General features: G+C 39.7%; 1 protein-coding gene across 2 annotated transcripts in view; it reads left to right on the top strand.

Annotated features, from left to right (window-relative positions):
• The window catches only part of MTA1-like (metastasis associated 1-like), a 70,144-nt gene extending 47,509 nt beyond the window's left edge, over nucleotides 1-22,635 (top strand). The window contains exons 5-19 of one of the 2 annotated variants that reach the window (XM_022062654.2): nucleotides 8,003-8,202; nucleotides 8,702-8,822; nucleotides 9,336-9,538; nucleotides 10,198-10,386; nucleotides 10,519-10,652; nucleotides 10,757-10,860; nucleotides 12,116-12,232; nucleotides 12,442-12,492; nucleotides 12,765-12,829; nucleotides 13,260-13,485; nucleotides 14,045-14,248; nucleotides 14,565-14,684; nucleotides 16,368-16,385; nucleotides 17,471-17,699; nucleotides 18,642-22,635. In XM_022062654.2, coding sequence (XP_021918346.1) covers nucleotides 8,003-8,202; nucleotides 8,702-8,822; nucleotides 9,336-9,538; nucleotides 10,198-10,386; nucleotides 10,519-10,652; nucleotides 10,757-10,860; nucleotides 12,116-12,232; nucleotides 12,442-12,492; nucleotides 12,765-12,829; nucleotides 13,260-13,485; nucleotides 14,045-14,248; nucleotides 14,565-14,684; nucleotides 16,368-16,385; nucleotides 17,471-17,699; nucleotides 18,642-18,750 — 2,090 coding nt within the window. In that variant the 3' untranslated portion in view covers nucleotides 18,751-22,635. The remainder of the gene's footprint in view (nucleotides 1-8,002; nucleotides 8,203-8,701; nucleotides 8,823-9,335; nucleotides 9,539-10,197; nucleotides 10,387-10,518; nucleotides 10,653-10,756; nucleotides 10,861-12,115; nucleotides 12,233-12,441; nucleotides 12,493-12,764; nucleotides 12,830-13,259; nucleotides 13,486-14,044; nucleotides 14,249-14,564; nucleotides 14,685-16,367; nucleotides 16,386-17,470; nucleotides 17,700-18,641) is intronic. The other variant, XM_022062664.2, reaches the window with a different exon arrangement.
• The last annotated feature ends 412 nt before the right edge of the window (nucleotides 22,636-23,047 follow it).

Genomic DNA, 23,047 nt, shown 5'->3' with positions numbered 1-23,047 from the left:
ATATCAGAATTTAAAACGTTTTGCAGGAAAAGTGGACCATCCATAGGTCGCGAGCCACGATGCTGCCGAACCAGAGTTATTATTTTCTTTACTTGGACTTGAATATGCGAAGTTTATGAAAAACTTTGCCGCGTACGCCTCCTTTCACCGTCCGACGCGCCCGTGCCTCGTGTATTATCTCTTAGTTATCATTAAACAAGTTCAGTTAGCCACATAAAAATGTATTTTCCTTTACGATAAGACCGTGAAAGAAGGAATTAATTTCTGTCGCGATGTTTTCCGTTTTCACTTCGGACGAAATGCGTAAGGTGGCTAATATTTCCGTGTGATAATGTGAACCAGTTTGGCGAGTCCGCGTCGTTTCTCTGTGAAGGCCGGGTGCTAGAACCACCGTGACAAAGGCGAACGATGAGTGGGGTATGAGAATCTGATGATGCACAATACAGGGCCAAATGGCGTGTGCTCATGAAACTTGTATGACGGGACGCGGGCTAGTTTGGCGGGAAAAATGATGAGACAGAATTGTGGCATCTATCCTGTTACGGACTGGCAGGCGAGGTTGTATTTTGTCGGTGCCGTTGCTGTAATTGAGCCACGGTTTTGCGTTTCTGCACACGCAGTTGTACCACTGCTAAAAATAAAATGTTAGTGCCCGAATATTGAAGATTAAAATCTTTGGAGGGATTTCGCCCCAGACTGTTTTCTGACAGAGCGTAAATGTGCCGAGAACATTCGCGTAGTAGCGGTAACCCGTCTGACTTGTATTGAGTTAACCAGGTCTCTAGTCGCTTTAGGTTACTGGCTCTTCCGAGCGTCTTCGTACTGTTCCCCCAGTCTGCATATGCTGTGACAGTATACCTTTAAATAGGCCACGACGGCTCCCGCCTCGTTTGTTACCTAAACACGACTGCTCCCACACATCTCATTCGTCGCAGTATGTTACAGAATAGAAGAATAAGTAATTTACGTTGAAAAGGTAATCATATCTGGATTATTTGAAACTAATTTAAAGAAACGCTTGTGGCTTCAAGGAGCACAGCCCACAGAACGACTACTTTCAGTTTATATTTGTCATGGGGTCATTTACGACAAACATTGCTTAATATCGAACATATTTCCAGATGTAATTCGGGTATCGATAACTTTTCTGTATAATCAGTGCTATTTTGTTTATGACGATTGTGGTAAATTTGGCTGAATCCGTAGGCCTACTAATATCAGACCGTGACAATTTGTGACGCTTTATTGTTAGATAACCGAAAATATATATTTAACAACATTCGATTTTGGGTACGTAATGTTTTAATACATTTCTGCCTTGGTTTATCACAACCACAGTCGTTGAATAGTGAATCCAGCAAAGTTGACACACATGTACATTCGCATGTAGTGACATGAACAGTAATTGGGTATGTTGCCTGGCTTTGTTCGGTCGAATCATGTGCTAAATACATATATATGTGTTTCGAATTCTTCAGCCACAAACTTACCGAAGCGAACATCACTGATTCAAACCTCCACACGCTGTTATGGGTTATACAGGACGATCAAAACTTCTTGTAGACCTGTAAGGCAAGGGCACGTGTCTCGCTTCGTGAATTTAGTTACGGGTACAAGTCCCAGGTGTTGGGAATGGAATTTACATCAATAAGTGCATTAGAAACACATAAAAGTCGAGTCGACGAAGTGAACCTGAGGATGGCATCGGTCGAAACATGTAATACCACCTTCGCGATGCGATAATACAACAGTATAATTGTAGTAAGTAACCTATGATCGTTTGTATTTGTTCAAGTAATGTATCAGAAGAAACCCAAAACAAATTAGGGTGTGGGGATTCTGCAACATTGCTTTTATATCGAGTTATTTCGCCATGACCCGGAAGAGAGGAGCACATCGAATCATGTCCAGTCCATTTTGTGACCTTTGAACTACGCCGATGTCTTGAAGGTAACAAAATATCGTTGCTTCCTATAGTCTGGTGGTTTACCGACGTTTCAGATGTTCCCTGCTTTCATCATCAGGGTGATGATCGGCCTGATGTTGGAGCCAGCAAACATCTCAGAAGCTCCGGCAAACTTCTACCAGACTACACGGTGTCATCTTCATACACTTGGTCGTGAGAACATCAGATCTCACAGAATATGTAATGAATTACGTATAATTGCATTGGCAAAGCTAAAACGTAAGAAGTTGTGCGCAGATGCTACGTCATCCGAAATCTTCGGAAGAATGAATACAAAATGGCAATGTGGGAATGTGTTACAGTTGTTTTATTGGCTGTCATATGTAGATGGTTGGTTTGATTTGCGGTGCTTCTGTCCCGCCCCTGATATATGTTTCCGAGCGTACCAACTCGTACGTTATTCTCAATTTTGAATGCTTCGATAACTCGGAATATTATTGCAGTGTTTTTTCTGCCTCTTAAACTAGCTTCAAGTGCCGCTGTCGTCGTGGAGGAAAGGCAGGAGGGAATTTGTTGAGATAAATCCAGTTCTCGCTTCGTTGCGTCTGCTGTAGGCTGTGTGTAGTTATGTAGGCCTATGTTTTAGGAGCAGAAGTTCGCTCCTCGATGAAATGTTGTTCTCAGGTTGACTGAATCATTTAAACATTTTGATCAGATTTTGCTTTAAAGGGTCGATCATTATCATCGTAGATTTTGAGGCAGTTTAATTTTAACGTTATGCATACGCGCACCATTTTTCGTCTGGATGGTTGTGTTTTATGTACCGGGCGGGGCTCCTGTGTCGTGTAGTGTAGTTGGCAGTGTCAGTTAAGCGCTTGTTGCATTGTGTGACGTGAGGTGGACTCGTCGGCAGGTAGCGTTACCTTGAAGGGGCAGAGGGAGTGATTGACCTCCGGTCCCCACCCGCTAAAGCAGGAGATATGTGACCCGTGACGCTGATATACTTCTGTGTTGTTTGTAAGAAATGCTAGTATGGTTTGTCACCAATTCCTGCGCACGTATTTGTGTTTTGTATATTGACGGGGCATGTGTTTAAGATATATTTTATTGTTCTCGAAGGCGGTCAGGTAGATGCTGTACATTCATTGACAGAAGTTTATCCACCTCGAGTTACTACTGTGGTTCAGTGGGCCGAGCGTTCTTTGTCGTGGTGAACAGAAGTGGTTTGCTTCGCCGTCTTAAAGACATCTGCCACGCGTCTACCCGTTTTTAACGGTGCACATGCACCTGGAAAAGGCAGGCGAAGAGACTGCTGATCGGTACATGACTGGTTTTACAGGAACCACAGATAATCGCTGTCGTAATCTGTGCACATAATTGTAGCCATTTATTTTAAGTGTTATTTCTATCGCGTTTCACGGTTTGCGCACCGCAGTGAACAATGGGACCGCTACGGTGGTCTAGCGGTTAGAACGCTGGCCTTGTAATCCTGGGGTCTCGGGTTCGATTCCCGGCGGTGCCCGAATTTATAACTTGTGTTGGGCAAGGCCGTGGTCTAGGCAACACGGAGTTTTCCTCCGTGGCATCCCAACAATTACTCCATTCACACACAGAAGAAGGCAATGGCAAACCACTTCTGGATCATCTGCCAAGAACGTATATGAACAGGTCCCAGTCCGAGAAAAGAATGGAAGGATCCTGTTCATATGGACCTGTCCTCAGACAGAACACTAAATAAATAAATAAAATAGTGAACAATGAGACTGGTGTTTACGTCACACCGAAAGCGATGTGGAATTTTGTTTAGCTGTTCCTTTCTTTCTGTGGTCCTCTTGCATGACAGCCATCAGCCATGGACGGAGTAAACTGACGTTTTTCCAGGAGAGTTCTCCTCCGTGGCGCCTTAGGAATAGACCAGTAAGCCAATGAAGTTTTCCACTGTGGAATTTCTTCAGTTCCCATCGAGATCTTTTATCTTGCGAACGTTTGCTGTAAAACAGCGTAATTGCGGTGCTAGAGAATTCACTTAGCGTGGCTATTGTGACGTTGTGTATGTCGGGAATCATGGAAATGATTACGTCCGGCACTTTCGACACAGCGTGCATTGCAGCCAACAGAGCAGTTTTGTTGGTAACAAGTTAATAATGGGTTGATATTTTTGCTTGTGCCAGAACTGATTTTTTTCTCTTTCTGTTGGGTGTAGGTAACTTAGTTGCGGTCAGATGTTAAGGTAGTGATTGGATCGCGTGTTCATTGGTCGTCCTTTCAGCCAGCTTTTCCCAATCATTTTATACCCGTTGCACTGTTATAATTTTCAAATCTGTGGCATGCCGGGAGGTGAGGGGGGGTTGTGCAGCCCCGGGTGAATATAATATAATGGCCATAAAATCTCCAGGAAATAATTTATTATTTTTTATTTCGTTGTATTTATTATTTTTCGTTATTTTTGTGCTGTGTTTGTGTTTAGTCATCTGAGTGTTGATGCATTGCGATGATAATAAAGCTTTGTTAGGAAAAGTAGGTTTAAGCTTGCTTAGTACGCTTAATAATGCGCTCAGCTAGTGAAATCCGCCGCCTTTTATGGAACCAGAAGGTTAATTGCCGTGTTCTCAAAATCCGAGGTCCTTTGTAACATGACGTGTTTTTTTTCTGTTGGGGGGGAGGGGAGAAGTCGTTAGGCGTGGACGACTCGCGCCGACAAGACGCCCGCTTATAATAGATGATAAGAGAGACAGAACTGTAAAGTGGCTGGCGTCTGGGATTTCTGTTCCGTGCAGTGTGGTAGAAATTTCGGAGGTGCCTACTGCTTCCATCTTTGTCGTCATCGGAAGTAGTTTATACGAATGAAACATTAAAATTACACGTGGGGTTTGATGTTCTTACGGCACAGGATTCTCTTCCAGTGTTTTTAAATGTTTATTTTTAACGCGCATGCGTTGCGTGTTGTAACCGGAAGATGGACCATTGAGCCCGAAACACGTCGTCAGGTAAATAAACGACATGTATTAAAGTGAATGCGCAGTTGCCTTAATTCTTGTGTGGTGACGGACATACCATTAGATTTCTTTGCACCTACAAAATGGCGGTCCAATTAACCTTGTCTGCACATCAAGGTTGGCTGCCACACATGTGTTGCGAGATGAGCATTGTCCTTCTCTCGCTCGGGAATCATGTGATAGGTGTCTAATGCCGAGATCACTTCGCGGAGGAGCGCAGTCGCGTAGCGATCTGGATTACGTAATTCCGTAATTTTCGTTCGCCGTTTAATAATGTGGTCGGTCATTACAAATAGTACGAGTACAAGAAAGAAGATTTGGCGTGGTTGAATAAAGAACTGTGTGTTAGGCGACCGCAGTTCAGAAGATAAAGTACAGTCACTCCGAAAATAATTCTCAAAGCGAAACAGCGGGACATCAAAACCCGGACTCTGATTATGACCACGTGTTCTTTCGCCATCCACGAAATTATTTGCGTTTCAGTATTTGGCCGGCACACGGATTCGTGTCACAACCTGTACTGAGAGACGAGCATAACAAAAATAAACATTGCATAGGAACACGAATATTTTTTTTAAACATTGTCCAACTTCTTAGGAGTGAGCATGCCTAAGTATTGTTATGCAGTATAAATTATACATAATATTAACCTTATTCTGTGTATTGTTGAAGTGTTTGCCTTACACAGAATATTCAGTCCAGACTTTACTTACAACTTGGGATGTGATTGTTCTTTGTGAAGCCACAATGAGGTGTTGCGAGTAGTGACGTCGGGTAAAATGATCGTGTATAATCGTCACTGGTTACACACGTGTATAATCGTCAAGTTTTATCTGGACTTGCATGCTATAAATGTGAGGTCGATTGCTCAGTCGGTATAGTGAGCTGCCAGTGGGATACGGGTTCGATTCACTGCGGAGGTCTTTCTGTTCGTTACCACCTTCAGGCCGGTTTAGAGCATTTTTGAACCCCTCCGTTTTTTTTTTTTTTTGAAAGTCGGGTTCGTTCTGCCCTCACCCCGTCCCGTACCGCCACAATTCTTTTAGTGGAGAGTAAACTAGATGCCGATTTAGTTCTTTCTTCGTAGTTTTGTTTGTGTTTGTAAGGGTCGTTGCCCGTGGTACTGTATGTAGTTCACATATCAGTAGACAGGTGGCATTGATGCTTGCTTCTACGACCACACTCACTCTCTCTTCATAGAACGTTTACCCTCAAACCCCCTTTGCTGTACGTTGTTACAGTAAAAGGTTTGTGTCTCAAAAGAAACTTATTTACGTTTTTCCTGCAAATATTCCTGTTTTGCCTTTGGTGAAATGAAATACATGGAAATTAAAATACTCTTATTGTGTTCTGGCCCTCGCAAACGATGCTCTGCAGCGATCGTTGGTTGTGTGTAGAACAGCAGCAGGATTTAAGGTCGAGAAAAATGACATTTGTTTCGTTAATGACTGTCTCATCTGATACGTGCATGTTAAAGAGCGAAAATATGGCAGCCGGTCTTGCCATTGTCTTGTCCCCGAACCTTACGTGTAAAACATGCGAAGGATTGGCTTGCGTGTGCAATGAGTGAGGACGTGTGGTCCAATCTAATCCTCCGGAGAATCGTTTTTCGCTCTGGCTTATTGATCCAGGGTAAGTTGGGCACATGGAGTTGTTGAGTGGGTGGAATGGGGCACCATCAGGCATACCCTGTTCTGGTCTTCGTTGGCCATGCCGACTTGGATAACGGGATTCCATTTTCTGATTGCTAAAGAACGCTGAAGCTGGCATTTCCATTGCATTTGTAATGATTACGCAACGCAATGTTGTTATACATTAATTATTCTGAATGTTATATTCTTTAGTTTGATTTTTATTGTATTTGTACGCTATATGAACTTACTTTAGCTGATACGAGACTCGTCGCTTATATTTAGTAATAATTTTCGATGTAGTTTTTATATTTTGAATTTCTCTTTCTGCGTCATTATGTTAGCCGAGCACAGAGGGGGCAGTTGATACTGCGATGCTGTAAAAATCGGTTTTTGGTTCGTCTGTGTGTGATGACGCGTGTTCGAGTTATTTGTCCTCGTAATTTTCGAAGCAGGGGGAGATTGCGGCGAAGTTTTGTAAGAATTCGTTCGATTTTGGGCGCCAGTGCATTTATCGAAATTGAAATAGAATATATTTTACGAAGTTTGTGTCGTATTTCAAAGCGTTAAATGCCATAAAAATACATCTTTTTCTTTTGTTTTAAGTTTGTGATGTATGATTTTTTTATTATCTGGTACACGGTGCATCAAAAATAAAGCGCCTTTACTTTTCCAAGCCCGAAACAGGAAGTGACGTAAGCATACAGCTGGCGTTGTAATACCAGTCATCCGTAATATTGTATTTGTCCATATGTGATTCTTCTCTGCCTTCCATTAATTACAATTAAAATGACCAGATGTCTGCCTGATTTGATTAAACACACGAATTAATGTTTATGACTTTTCCGAGTCGTGTGATCAGGTTCCACGGCAAAACGAAGCTGAACTGTTTCGCTTGCCCAAGTGTGTTTGTTGCCAGCCAAATGGTTGGCGTGGGAGACTGGCATTGATGCGAGAATCATACAAGCTAGTTCGATTCCCGATGTGCATATATGTTTTTCCTCCCCTTTTCAATGCATATGTTGTATTCGCAGAAGTACTTTTAAACTGCGCAGTTGTGTACTAATCAACCGAATGCTTATATTTTGCGTGTGGAACTCATAAAATTGCAAATGGATACAGAAATGTGTTGATTGTTCACGTTATTACTGCATTATTTGTGGTGCATTAGCGAGGCCATAACATCCGGTTTCTAAAATATTGTGTTTGATTTGGAATACCAGACAGTGGATAAGTCCAAAAACCTAGAAATACTATTTGTTCTGTACTATAAACGGAGCTGTTTAGATGCGCGTAAATCCGGCTTTTGGGTAGGATCCGCGTCGAATGTTGGGTGTTAATCAGCGTTTTGGCAAACATTGCAGTTGCCATTTTCAAAGTGGAATGCAGCTATTTATTGGTAATTGGTTATAGGTGTAGTAGCTAAGTTCATATTGCCATAAAAATAATGCTGATAATTTATGTTGCAGGTGCCTTAGATGAGGAGTGTGAGAGTCAGGGTAGAGAAAAAGAACAGCAGTTAAATGGGAAGCAGCGTCACCAACTGAAACACCGGGAACTCTTCCTGTCTCGGCAGGTGGAGACCCTCCCTGCGACTCACATCAGGGGCAAGTGTTCCGTCACACTTCTCAATGAGACAGAATCCCTCCTCAGCTATCTGAACAAAGATGTAAGATTATCTTTTTTAAAACATGTCATTATCACTTATTATTTTTGGGCATTCTTTACTTCAGGTGGGGGGGGGGGGGGGCTGATACAGCCATACTCGCTTGTCTTACTTGAAAGTCACATCTTGTTACTCCTGTACATGTTTTAAAAAATTTTGTGCTGGTTTGTATGCGAGAAATGTGTTTCTCCAAAACATCCAATCCAAACAAATCCTCACAGTCGGCATCAGCATCTTTGCTGCGTTGAGAACCTCAAATATCCAGTGTTTTGTCATGTTTGGTGTCTGTAATTGCACTTTCTTAACGCCTGTTGTGCATCGAGTCACAATTTAGGAGATGATCGTCGCAGTTCTAGGAAGCTGCATGTTGTCAGTCAGAGAGGGTTATTGTGAGAACAATATTAATGAGTTGGTGTAATTTGGGAAAAAGGAACCTAGGGAAATTTATGTTTTTGTGTTAAAACATTCTGTCAGGTGATATTTTCTTTTGTTCATTCATCAGGATACCTTTTTCTACTGTTTGGTGTTTGACCCAACACATAAGACCCTCTTAGCGGACAAGGGGGAGATTCGAGTTGGCAGCAGATACCAGGCAGACCCACCACAACTTTTGTTGAAAGAAGGTTGGTACACTTGATTTTTTAGTTATACTTTTAGAATTCTGCACTGTCATGGACTTCATGATGTTTAGCTTTTACTTGCCATAAACGATTAGCATTTACTGTATGGGGTAAGTCCTCATGTTACAGTGATGCAAGCTGGACTTCAGCTCTTTGTTGTTACCAGTTTCAAAATAAGTACCCTCTTTGAGGATCAGCCTGAACTAAAATAAATTAATTTTGCAATCACAAAAGTTATTGTACATCGTGCTATGTACTATTTAATTCCAAATGTGAAACATGATTTTCTGCCCTATTCATTTGTTCTGTCCATACCAAAAAAATGAGTTAAATTCAGACGTTTATAAAATTTGACGTCTTTGCTTCATCCACTGGCGTCTGAGTGAAATTGGTTTTACTCGAGGTTTGTCACGTTGTTCAAACATTACAATTTTTTTGCCAATACAATAATTGTTTTTTCAGCTGTAACGTGGTGTGGTCTACCTTAACTTTATGCATATATATTTTGTATTTCAGACTTACCTGATAACCGAAACCTAGAGGACTTGGAAACGTTAGTGTGGACACCATCGCATCATCTTACTGATAGGCAAATTGACCAGTTTCTAGTTATCTCAAGATCAGTGGGAACATTTGCCCGTGCTCTGGACTGCTCAAGCTCCGTGAAACAACCGAGTCTTCACATGAGTGCCGCAGCCGCTTCACGAGATATTACATTGGTCAGTAAGGAAGGGTGTAGCATGCCTGGTGTGTTTTTATGACATAGTTCTCTAACTAAGTAACTAACTAGATGGCTTACGGAACCCGAAGGTTCATCACCGAACTCACCAGTGCCCTCCAACAGACCCTGTCCTGGGCCAACAAAATCCAGTCTCCTTCAACTCCTAACTTCCATAGATTCCCTTGACATTATCCTCCCATCTACGTCTAGGTCTCCCCAGCAGTCTCTTCACACCCTTTGTCCCATCCATGCGCACTACATGCCCCGCCCATCTCATTCTTCTCGACTTAATCACCCTGACAATATTTGGGGGACGAGTACAAATTTTTAAGTTTGTCATTATGCAATTATGACAGCTCTCGCTGTCTTAATTCCTGTATATTTGTAGACACCGGATGCCATGAGAGGTTTACCCACAATGCCTCATATACATTGGTGAAATAATGACCTGAGGTCATTGCCAGAATGTGTTGTCAGCCCTTTTACCTTCATCGTATTTACGCACTTCACAGTTGGAAGGTGTCATTATTTTTTAAGTTTATCTCCATTGACATCATAAAGTAAAGTGGGAGGTGTTCCCTGCGTACGTAATGATCTGTCCCCATTTAAAATGTGTTGGTATTTTACAAACTCAAGTTGTGTGTTGTATATTTGTAGTTCCATGCGATGGACACGCTCCACAAGCATTCATACAACATGGCTGAGGCCATCAGCTCGCTAGTTCCCTCGACAGGTCCCGTCCTCTGTCGTGACGAGATGGAGGAGTGGTCAGCCTCCGAGGCGAATCTTTTCGAAGAAGCGCTTGAAAAATATGGCAAAGATTTCAATGATATTCGACAGGACTTTGTGAGTAACACTTCATAACGTGGTAGACCTGAGTCACAGGGATGCATGATTTGTCTCTTTCTCAACCTGCAGTAACTTCATAACGGAAGCAAATACGACACCCCTGTGAATAAAAGTATAATTTATTTACAGCTTCCATGGAAAACGCTGAAGAATATAATAGAATATTATTATATGTGGAAAACGACCGACAGATACGTTCAGCAGAAAAGAGTAAAGGCCGTTGAAGCAGAATCCAAATTAAAACAAGTGTACATTCCTAATTAGTAAGTATAATTTTGATGTTTCTGCACGTTCAAATATGCCAGTGGTTTTGGAATTTTTATGGACGCATTACAGTTTTAACAATCCGTACTTACTTCCTTTCCAGTAATAAACCAAATCCAGCAATAATAAATAACAACAAAGGCATTGTGAATGGGAACAGCAATGGAGACGCTCCCATTGGTGGGAAAGCTTGCGAATCGTGTAGTGGTAAGTGCGGAACATGATTGTCGTAGTTTAAGTTTTAAAATGGAAGCTTTGGAGTAATTTCAGATTATAGTGTTCTGAGTTGTGAATCCGCGTCTTGTAGGAATCGCCGTGAAGCCTAGTACATTTTTACAACTTTGCAGAACCGCTGAAGCCAGTTTTGCTCATTGGGTACATCGTTGTTATCTTTTCGTACATACAAGGTTACTTTAATATGTTGCGTAATAAATTTTGCTCTTAGTGTACAAACATGCAATATTTACATGTGCAGAAGCAGTTTCACATTTCAAAGTACAATAATTTGCGGGCATGTCAAAAATAAATAAGCGAATTTACATTTTTCATGATCTTATATCTACTGTCTAATTATGTACTTTGTGATCTTTGCACAATGACAGGAGGATAGAAGAATGACCTTATTCTTTCTTTCTTTCTTCTGATTGGAAATTGACATGGATACTAATACTTTCATGGCCACGGTGAAACAAAATATTTGCATAAACTGTGCAGTTGTGGACACAAAATAGTTGGTCAAAAGGAACAAACTATTAGCTAAAAATTTGTGGCTTTTTTTCCACCAGAGTATAAAGCCAGGACTTGTTGGCAGTAAATGTAGACTAGATTATTCCCTTTAGTGATGAAATATATTCACTGTCATCACTGATACAGGAAAAATAATTCGAAATATAATTTGACCATTTTCAGCTAAATGAAAATAAATAAAATAAAGATGTTTGTCTCGTGACAATGCTGTCAGTACCATATAGCATGATAAATCATTTTTGGCGAATTCTGAGATATCAGGAATCCTCCCCCAGTACTACGGTTTTGTTTGAGCTGGGGTAGTTCAATCAGTGTAGTATCTGACCATGGACTGGATGACGGGGCTTTGTTCCTTGTTAGGGGCAAAGGATTTTTCTTCTGGCCTCTGCATCCAGACTAGCTCCAGGGCCCACTCAGCCCCCTATCGAATGGGTGCCAGGGGTAAAGTTTAGCTGATCACTTACCTTCATTTAGCACCAAAGTCAGGAATGTGTCTCAGCTACACGCCTCTTCCCTCAAGTGCCTCAGTGGTGTGTAGAAGGACTTTACGGTTTTATTTGGAGTAACTTTGATGTGTCATCAGCCTTGTTTCTTTGTTGAAAGAGAAAGATGGCTTTTAATTTGCACAAATCTTATTTGTCTCCTTGTTTTTCAAAGTTATTTTATCTTGTCCTTTGTTTTGCCATTGTGAGTATTTTCTTGCTTCTGTTTGTAGTGACGATCTCCAGTCAGTGGTATGCGTGGGGACCGTCACACATGCAGTGCAAACTTTGCCACAATTGTTGGTTATACTGGAAGAAGTATGGCGGACTCAAAGTACCTTCAAGAATAGGTAAGAAGTCGGATGTCTGTGGTACCAAATGCGCATAATTTAAAAAGCTATGAAATGTGGTGCGATCGAAGGACATTTTTTTACATTGATCTTCTCGCACTAAATGTATATAGATCAGATTGGTTAGTGTTTGTAATTGAGTTGTCTCTTGCAGTGCATGGATGTTGGTACTTGTAATAAAAATAAATTACGGTTAACCCCTTTTTCAGGCGAGAATGACGCCGACAACAAGAAGAAGTCCGGAAGCATGTCAGACGATGGTATGTTGTTTTTTATCCTTTGCCATTCCATAACGAGGAAAGCAGTTGTATTGCGATAATCAGTTTCTTCTTAATGCATTTGTGTGTACTGAGACTAAATACGAGTTTTACTGCTGCTGTTGCTAAGTAATGTGCATCTGTCATTATGTTAAGGGTGGTTTCTGTTTTCTTGCAGTAGAATCAGGATGATGGGTTGAAGTCTGTACTTGAAATGATGTAGGATGACCATGGAATGTTTAATGATGAGCATGATCTTTTATTCTTGTTTCCAGAACGACTGCCATCAAATATGGCGTCCCATAGGCCACACCGTTGCAGTTTAGTGAACTGTGGCAAGGTACGTTTTAGTATTCGAGACTTCGTCATTGGAATTATTTGTCCTTGTTAGTTGATCACAAGTTCTTGGGATGAAAATCAAATTCCTACTAAACTAGGTGTGTAAGAAAAAACAGAGATTTACTGGTGGAGTCGGATGTCTGTTTTATCAGTTATTAGGTTTCGCATTCTTTCGTAGTTTAATGCAGAATTTGATGTGTGCTTATTGCTCCCATTTGTCAACCACATTACAGCTTACGATAAAATGGATGCTTTCTGCCATTTTCTGTTACTGCAACATAGAAAAGTCAGGTAAAGAAATGGATTTTGTTTATATTACATTCTTACCATCTTCTTTAATTCTTTACTAAATAATAGGTGTTTTTCTTTGTTTAATTGTGATATTGTATGGTATTTCAGTAACATTGTTTTGTTTCTTAATTTTTTTGCAGGAGTTCAAGTTAAAAGCGCATCTTGCTCGACATTATGCCACGGCTCATGGTCTGGCCATCAGGTCTGGATCTCCACGCCCCATTATGAAGACACGCACTGCCTTCTATTTATGTACAACACCTCTGACCCGTATCTCTCGCCGGCTTTGTCGACATCTGATTCAACCGCGTCATGCTGCCAGAGCACCGTTCTGGCCAATCAACGTACCTTCTGTAAAACAGGAATGTAAGAATACTGATTGTGGTATTTTGAGATGGTATCAGTAGGTTAGTTCTCTGTTTTACGAAGCTGCGATTACTCTTTTTCGTCGGAGTGGAATTTAATAAACTGGATATTTGATGTCTTGTTACCTAGAAAGTGAACATTAATTATGGTATTCCTTTGTGCTCTACTTGGTCAATATGAAGCTAGTCATTTTGTGGTACTTTGTCCAGACTGCCATGCGTGAACTTGTTCAGATAGCAGCGATTCCAAAAAATTCTGTCTTTTAGAACATGGAGTTTTATCCTTTGTCAGTAGATGGCGCATGCATCTATCTACCTTTCACGATTCCTCGAATGATCGGTCACCACATATTTCTGTAATGAACATTGGCTTAATCCTAAAAGTCGCTGGGGTGAGGGACATTAGACATTTACATGGCCTTTTGGAAGTATGTGTGATTTGTGCCCATTTACAACCACAGTTTTGCGTCATTAGGCAAATTTATGTTATTGAGGAGTGATAGAATTATCATAATTCTGACTATTGTGTTGATTATAAATTTATGTGATTATATTTCCAGGTCAGGTCCACATGGCTGGGAAGTCACTGTTGGAGTTGAAAGACCTGCTAAGATATCGGAAGAAGGAGCGAGGGAGCGTAACTCACATTGCCAATCGTTTGGGTCAATCCAATCTCATCACCCCAGACTGGCTAATTCTTACTGCCAAGGATATGATGCCTAAACCAGAGCACGTGTCATTCCCAAAGCCACCAAAGGCTCCAGGTAAATGTTCATAGTAAATTAAATACAAGTTCTGTATGGTTTGTACTTTACGTCATACTTTATGCGTCAAGTCGGTATTTAACCATATTTATTCATACATAGGCCACACGTCTATTATTCTATATCATTTGTCATCCTCCCATCATGTGCTTCTTCCACTCACCTTTATTTCAGTAATGTTTGTACTGCAAAACGTAATTATGTAAATTATCTTACTGGCATGTCGTGTGGTGAAGTGAATTTGCATTTTGTTGTTATTTGCCAAGCTGCAGTGAACCTGGAATTTAGTCTCGTAACCAGCATTATCTGCTTTCAGATGGTACATTATTATATGAGCGTGTTCCAAATAAACCTGAAGCTGAAAAGGCAGCAATGAACAATATATCACCTTCCCTGCTTAAACGAAGAGCATATGAAGAAGTAAATGGTATGGATGGTAAGGATCAGAAGTTACAGTAAATCCTCATTAATTCAAAATAAGGCTTAATTCAAAGTGTCATTTCCTGTCCTCGAAAATATAGTTTTGTGTCTCTTTTAATGTGGTTGATGCAAAATATGGTTAACCACTTCCTTACTGTCCCTAAAAACCAGAACTCCAGCTGAAAAAATCAAAGGACAAAATTTTTTCGTATTTGTTTGTGTTTGTTAACATACTGTACTGTTTCTGAATAGCCATTTTTAACCTTAAATAAATTATTTGTATCAGGGTCTTGTCATTTATCATTCATTCCTAGAAAGTTGTTAATCTGTTAAATTCTTCTATGGACTGGAAAAGAAAGCTTGAACATTAATATGAACATACTGATGTTGATATTCCAGATTGTCGTTCCATGTGGACTTGTAGGTATATACCAGTGTTTCAGAGAGAGACAATCTCCATCTTGTGGGTTGAATATTTTGGTCTTCTGGTTTGTAATACTTTGTGGATTTGTGGGTAGATCCCAACATTTCAGAGAAACAAACTGCCCTCAACATTAGCCAAGCACATTTTTTCCAAAACGCGATATCTGCCTAGAAATCCGCGTGGTACAATGCAGACCAAAATCAACACATTTGCCACCATGAGAACCTCAAAGCTCCGTATGAATACGCTTTATGTGCTGAGATGCGCGACCACCCGCAACTTCACAGTAATGAGAGAAATATTGCAGAACTTTATTTTAATGCCTTGCCACATAGTTAAGTTTGAAAACCTCCGTTACAGTATGTTGTGCTTTCAGTTATTCACTATGTCTGCAACCGTCTCGCTGCGATAGGAAATTAATCCTCGGTCATATTTGTGTACAGGTCTTGTTTTTGCACTGACGAAGAAGTGAAATGTTCATGTAATAAATATTATTTTTACTGTAAAATTTTCCCATTAACTGTGCTTCTAATATTTTGATATATAAAGTGTATACTGTCTTCAGTCTTATGTATGCTTTATCCATTTTTCTCACTGCGCCACATGATGACACTTTTCATTTCTTGATTGCTTTGTAGTGCAATGTACTATTTTGGATTTGTGTAGTGAAGAACATTGCAGATTGCACATGATGTGAATCGTGCAAGTACTGAATAAGTCTCTTATATTTTTGACTGAACATGTCGGTACATAATACATCTTTAGAAAAAAGTACTGACATTTTGGTATAGGGAAGTTAGATTTTGAATGTAACGTCTGCAAATTATGTATCTGGAGACTAATGTGATAGTTTGGACTGTGATTAACCACCACTTGCATTTAGTGCAAGTCAAGCTAACGGATAATTGTTTCATGTGCGTGAGATCAGTTGCTGAAAGCCTTATGTATTTACTGGCGTTGTCTAATAACCAAAATTGAAAGTGACAGACATAACCCCTCCTCAGCCTATATGTTATTGATTTCAAAGCGTGTTTTCACGAATACTTCATTTTTTAATTTTCCAATCCAAAAATGAGTGTCTGTGTTAAATACAGTATTATAGAATATATAATTTTGATTTTCATTGCCATTTTTTCCCCCTTTGGTGATTGTTTATAGTATTGCTAGCTTCCTGTGAATCATTTTACGCACACTTATGTACAATTGTACTGTCATTTTGTTAACTAAATTCAGTAAATGTGTTTTCATGTTCTTTCTCTGTTGGCTTCAACTCAGATTTGGATTGGGATGAAGGTAAGATGGAATTTCATTAGTAGCAGAGACGAATACTTTCTGTCGTACTTTTTCCTTCTTCTAAACCTGATATAGTCGCACTTCTCATTGCAGAAACAAATTTTATTCTGTTTTTTGTTGCATGTCTGTTTTGCCTGTGTGATGTATTTTAAATTATAAATTTACAATATATGATACTTATTTCATGAAATGGTATTACATCTTGTTCATCTTTTCATTATATGTTAGGTTTATTACTAGTCTTTGGTTGAAATTCATTGTGTTAGCAGGGCAAAGTGTTCCTTTTATTGCTGTATGTCTGCTTTAGTAGCCTCTACAATTTCCTGTATTCTATTGACTGCCTGCTGTTTATAAATTCTGGAAATGTATGATGGATGACCTTCTGCATTTGAAAATAGCAAAGGCAAGTTCTGAGAGAAGCTACTCATTAGACTGACTTGTTCTGTGGGAGTGATTATGGTTTTGTATACTTCAAGAGAGAGAAACAATTCTCATGTTATGTAACAATATTGTATCATGTACTGAGGGTTTGTTGATACAAATACAAAGAAAGTCTGAGATCAAAAATTTTTAAGTGGTGAAGATGTTTGTGATTTTCTGGATTCTGATGTTGTGTGATGGGGTGAGATGTTGATTAACATCTGCAGGATCCCGCAGCATCAGAACCCAGAAGACGGTAATCCGTACAAAGAAAGAGCGTTTTGGGATCAAGCAGTTACAACCAAATTTAAGGTTCAGTTATCCTCTCGTGAGCCTTTAACAACAACAAAATCAGCAAAAGTTTCAGTCATTTAAGCTGATCTTGTATATTAATTACCCCTCAGACTTCAGAGGATTTACGCTGATGGCTATAGACCCCCCCACCCCCCATTCTTTTGTTATAAAAGTAGTGTCATGCATTTTAATCATGAAAGTTTTGTTAGACTTTGGTTTGTGCAGTGCTTTTGCGTTTGAATGAGCTTGCAAGTTGTGGTTGTTGACTTTCTGCTTGGAAGCTGTTAAGTAATATGGGGATCAAGATGTTTCACTGTAACATCATCATTTAGTTTCAGAGCTGCTTTTGAATTACAACTTAATGTCTGCAGGTATAGTTGTACCACAACCCGGCCCTCCTGCCAAGCGCCCCAACAAGGAGGTCGGACCAATAAGGGGCCCCGAAGGGTTTTCTCCAATGATGGGTCGGTCTGTCATTAATCACCTTAATGGGAAAGCAAAAATTGCTACAATGACCCGTTCAGGCAGTGGTCGCAAACAAGTGATTTCCTGGATGGATGCACCAGATGATGTCTACTTTCGATCCACAGACGGAACCAAGTAAGTTTATACATTCTTGTGCTTAAAGACGTATGAATTTTATTCCATCCACATACTTCAAGTCTCTCCCGCTACCTGCTCCAAAATTCTGTGTTCAGAATCTTGGATGTGGAATTTTCACATGGATTTTTGAAAGTGGTCGTCACAGAAAATGTCACTGTGAGGTGAAGCATTTTATTTAAAAATTGAATGGGGTGAATTGTGAACAGGTAGCTAACTGTTCACAGAATCTTGAATTAAATCAGTTATTTTATGTCTTTCATTTCACAGTCAATATTTTTTAGTCTTGCACCAGAAATGTGAGATGTATTTCTACAGTATGAATCAACTTGAATAATAACAGCAAAAAGTAATCCTTTGAGCACCATAGAATTTTAAGTCAAGTTCAAAATTACGCTGTGTCTACCAAGATAGTTGAGGTGTGGGTTTATATTCTTGCACCGTTGTTTCAAGTATCAGTATCGGCAAACTTGATTGTGTAGCCAGCGTTCGTCAAAATTGACCTTCAGAATAATGTCTTTTTGTCATACTCTGTACAGTTCATAGAAAATTACAGTTTAATTTCAAATTGAGCTCGTAGAATTTTGTAGGATGCAGGGTTTCCAAAATGCTTTCTGATGAAATCATGTGACGGTGTACAATCAACAAGACAGTTGTTTGAAAGTTCGGATGTGTTTGCGACCACTTGCAATATAAGGCGATTTCAGCAGCAATCAAACTGCCTAGGTATGTGCCATCTTGCCATGGCGAGCGAGATTCAATATTACGTCGCAAGATATTGATTCAGTACACAAAAATTGTAATGTCCTTTTTACAGTTTATGATATCATTTAATTTCATTCTATATAAAGAATAAACAAGAAGCACAAACAGCTTTTGTACTTTGATGTGTATTTTCACCTGTATGGTTACCTGAGGTTTTCTTGTTTTGTTGAATTTCAGGAAAATGAGAAGACAGCTAACGGGAACGGAGCTTCGTAGGGCGGCAAGGAAACCTTGGAGGAAATTGAATGTCAGGGGCATGGATGAACTAGTGGTAATTCTGGACTGACAGATTGACATGACTGCGTGTCAGTAATTTATCTCTGGCATTAGTCGTGTGTTCCCTACCCAAGGGAGGATTAGAGACGCGGCTCGTCCGGCCACCCTCCCGTGATAGGAGGGTGACCAGTGCTGAGGGTGCTTTGTGTGCGTGTGAATAATTGATCTCCGTCTGCATGAAGAAAGGAAGCGCGGTGTTGTGAATATAGTCATGAAGGCAATAACTTTTGATGTACTATAATATTTAATTAAACTTAAATTTGAACATTGCCAATAGCAGGATACAAACTTGCTCTTCTGTGCACAAGCAATTTCCCCACCAATCCAGCTGTTATTGTGAGTGGTTGAAAGTGTGGACTTACGCTATTGAGCACAAGTTTCAGTGTGTCCACTTGTATGTATCTGGCTTGAAGGTAGTGAAAGGAAATAAACATTGTTAAAAATTTCAATTCTGGTTCTGGACGAACGGAATGGAAGATGGGTGGTATTGTCATGGTTCCCTTCTGCTGTAATTTTGTAACGAAAGATCGGTATATTTTACAGATTAATGCTCGAGTGCAGTTCGAGTACTGGGTGTTTACTGTTGACCATTCCTCTTTCTTTATTCTTAACAGAACAATGTTACGTGAGCTTGCAACCACCACCTCATATAAGAAACAGTATTTTGGGGTGGCGTAACTGGGGTTAGAGTCTCAAGGCATCGTTACTTTTTGCTCATGATGCACTTTTTACTTTAATTAAAGCACAAAAAGTAATGATATATGTAATCATTCTTCTGAAATTAGTGCAGATGTTTGGTGTTTGGATATGGTGCTTGCATAAATTATTGAAAATGCATAGGATGGATGCCAAGGAATTGTTTTTGTTACGTTGGTTATAAAGCCGTGGGCGAACAACTCTGCCACACAGAATACGGTAGTCAAAGTGTTGTCTTGTGAACTTGCCGCATTGTCGAGTGGATTGGTGCTGCAAAAAGGAGGATTGATTTTTACAGAGGTGGCGATGAAGGCGACGCGGTCTGATGTGATTTGGGTTGTGATGTACAAGTTGAAAAAGAAGGAAAAGAAAAAAGGCAAGAGTACAACAGTAGTTGTAAAGTTCGATGGAATAGGTTTTGTAACGTGGAAGGAAGTGGAATCTCAAGACAAAGAGATACCAAGTGATAGATTTTTATATATACGTTGTATCCACATCTACATCCCATATTCTATTTAAGCATTTTTCTCTGTTCAGATTGATACGTCAAATCACAATGCACAAGTGATATGGTAATGTGCAAGGAGCACAAGAACACTCGTCGTAATCTTGGCCGCCTGCAAGCGGTGGCTTCGTGTTTGCGCGCGGGGGCACGAAACATTTTTGAATGAATGTTCAAGAACCGTTTGTAAAGTACAAGAAGAATCATTCTGTTTTATTCAAGAGAGACTTTTCATCTTGTTTGATGAGATATTGTAATTTAATATTTGAATGAATATTGAGGATCTTAGTCTGATGAGCTAGCCCGTTGTTAATTCTTCCCTTCCAGCCTGCTACGTCCTGTCGTTTCGTAGTCTCGAGTTTTCGTGTTCAGCGCCCCTTGACGCCGGCCTCTTCTCTTTTCACTCTCTTATTTAAATTGGACCGTTAGTATTGATTAGCTCACGTGTTTATCTGCAGATATTTAAAAAAATTATATATTCTTTTAAGAGAATCACCTGTTGAATGAATTGAGCCCGTTTGTTTTTGGATTCCAGCAAATTGCACAAATTTCTTTGAAGTAATAAAATCTCACTTTGCTAACCAGGCTCTTACTCCCAAGAGGCTTATCATCTTTAGCCAATCTGCCTTTACTTGAGAAAGGCAGGCGGTGAAAACGTAATTTCCTTGCTACTGCGTAATTTATTCACTGGAGGTTCTTTCTTCGTGTTTAGGCCTGATGGATTTTAGTGGTACTGTGTACTTACCATACTGGTCAAATATAGAGATGTAATTTATAAGAAAGCTTGTCATTGCCCCCTTTCCTACGTGGTTGAAATCTTATTTGCCTTTTTGAAGACTATTTGCTCACCTGAATAATAGTTTTAGTTACATTTTGTATTGTACAGAGAATGATCTGCAAGGCTCTTATAAATGAATTGGACACTTTCAAAAATGTGAATAAGCTAAACAAGATACAGAAATTAAAAGTATTTGATTTAAGATTTGTAGTATCCAAACAGTATTGAAACATGTCCCATGCTTTTTGAAAGGTTCTTCATCAGTGGATGCTGAAGTTCTTGAAGATTCTCTTGCAGATGTAGGAAGTAGACTTTATTTTGATATAGCGCGAAAAGAAGCCCGCAGGTGCCAGATCAGGTGCCCTGCTAGACATGCCTTGGACTTCCACGGCCAGTCCGTAATAACCCAGGCTTTTTCTTTTTTCGTGAGCTTGTTACGGCAGTGTTGTAGTGTGGTGCTGTGCTGTCTTGTTGAAAAATCTATATTCTGAGGTCCTCGTCAGGCCGAGGCATCGACTCTTCTGCGTCAAGACCACAAATCTTACTTCCTGACATTTGACAACACGTTTACTTTGTACTATACAACACATGTTCAGCTGTGTGGACTTTCTGTCTCCACATCTTCATGTTATGACAATTCACAAATCCCGAGATGAAAAATTTACATGAGATAATCGATTTTCACATCTTTCAGTCCAGCCTCATAAAGTTGGGACAAATTGTGAATGTTTGATCTTTATCATCTGTAATGCTTGTGCCAACTGAAGCATGTAGGGATTCATATATAATTGTTTTGTTATGAAACTTTTCAAAACCTAAATCCTGTTGATGGACACATTTTAGTGCCAGTGTTCTGCGACGGTACATAACCGAAATACTTCATGGGACAACCATCTATAATCACATCATCATTAAAACTTAGATCCTACAGGCGACAGTTAAAATTTATACGTTTCTTAACCCTCTTGAGGTCTGTCAGTTGCCGTAAACACCTCATGTGCCAATTGGCACCTGATTTTCCCTAATCTTGGCTAATTCAGAGATAGTTGGTTCACTTGCTTGGTTGCTTTTGTGCCCAAGGATCGTCATGGTGGCTACTGGTCCGGCCTGCGTCCTGGCCGGTCGGATTATCAGGGCGTTGTTCCGATGGTCCTACCTTGGATTGCTTAACTCTTGCCGTTAGGTTCCCAGTTTGACTTGTGGTTGCTAAAGGACATTTACGTTGATTAATTAAACAGCAGCTCTCCAAGTACCATTTTCAGCCTGACTTTTATTGCAGTTTACTCACAAGAATTCTCTGAAAGTGTTCGATTCTTTTGTAATGACCGCCCGTACGTTTGACGCTTTCATCGGTTGATGATTGACATTGAAACTCTAAAGATGTTGATTAAATATGGCATCTTTTATCTTAATGCAGCCTTTCCTATGAGTTAAAGAATTGTTTAATTCAGTATAATATTAAAAACAGAAATGAGATGTGAGCTGTAAATCGATCTTGAACTGTTGCTGTGTGAAAGAACCATAATTACTTACGTAACCAACTTCATCAATGAGTATGTATGATCCACATCTTAAAATTTAGGAACAGAAAAGTACATCTCGTACATATAATAACAAATGGTACAGAACGCCTACAAAAGTAGGATCCAGTTGAATGCAGGCATAATGACGATGACGCTCATTTTATTTGTGTCTGCGTGTTTCACTGGGCGATTAAACTGGTAGTGTTCTGTATGTCTGTCTATTATATGCGCACAGTAATTATACCATTTTATACGATTATTTGCAAGTGTGTTTCTCATAGTGTGTTCACATGGCACGTGTAATCTCCTGGTACGTGAATATGGCTAATTATTTATCATGTTGAAATCATTTTTTCAATTTTACAAATAAACTTGATACAAAAATGGTTACATAAATTTACAAATGTGTGAAGTTTCTAATACGTCACTGGTATCATTTATTACGTATCTTTGGTGTTACAGTTACCATTCACATAACTGACGCTCCAGTCGTTCTAAGAATGAAAATGTTATTGATTCATGTCTGCACTTCATAATTGTATTTAACCTTGTATTTTGAAAATCTTGGGATGAGTTTTCGTTACTGGCCTTTCAGTAACGTCATTAAACATTGATTCTTTACTTGACATCTCATAACATTTTTGCTGCTGTATTTATGGAAATGGTGGCAGCAATGCAAATTGATACATTAGTGTTGATAAGATAGGATTCATGGTATATTTTGAAGTTAAATAATTTGTTGGACGCTGCATTACCTGGGGTGTGAGTGATATAAAGCACATTTTCTTGTGATGTTTCTGTCAATCTG

Source organism: Zootermopsis nevadensis, unplaced genomic scaffold (assembly GCF_977971745.1).
Source record: "Zootermopsis nevadensis isolate Lab colony 2312 unplaced genomic scaffold, Znev_1.0 Znev_ptg000007l, whole genome shotgun sequence".
In the NCBI taxonomy this organism is placed as follows: Eukaryota; Metazoa; Arthropoda; class Insecta; order Blattodea; family Termopsidae; genus Zootermopsis; species Zootermopsis nevadensis.
This window is presented reverse-complemented; position numbering and strand designations above follow the sequence as displayed.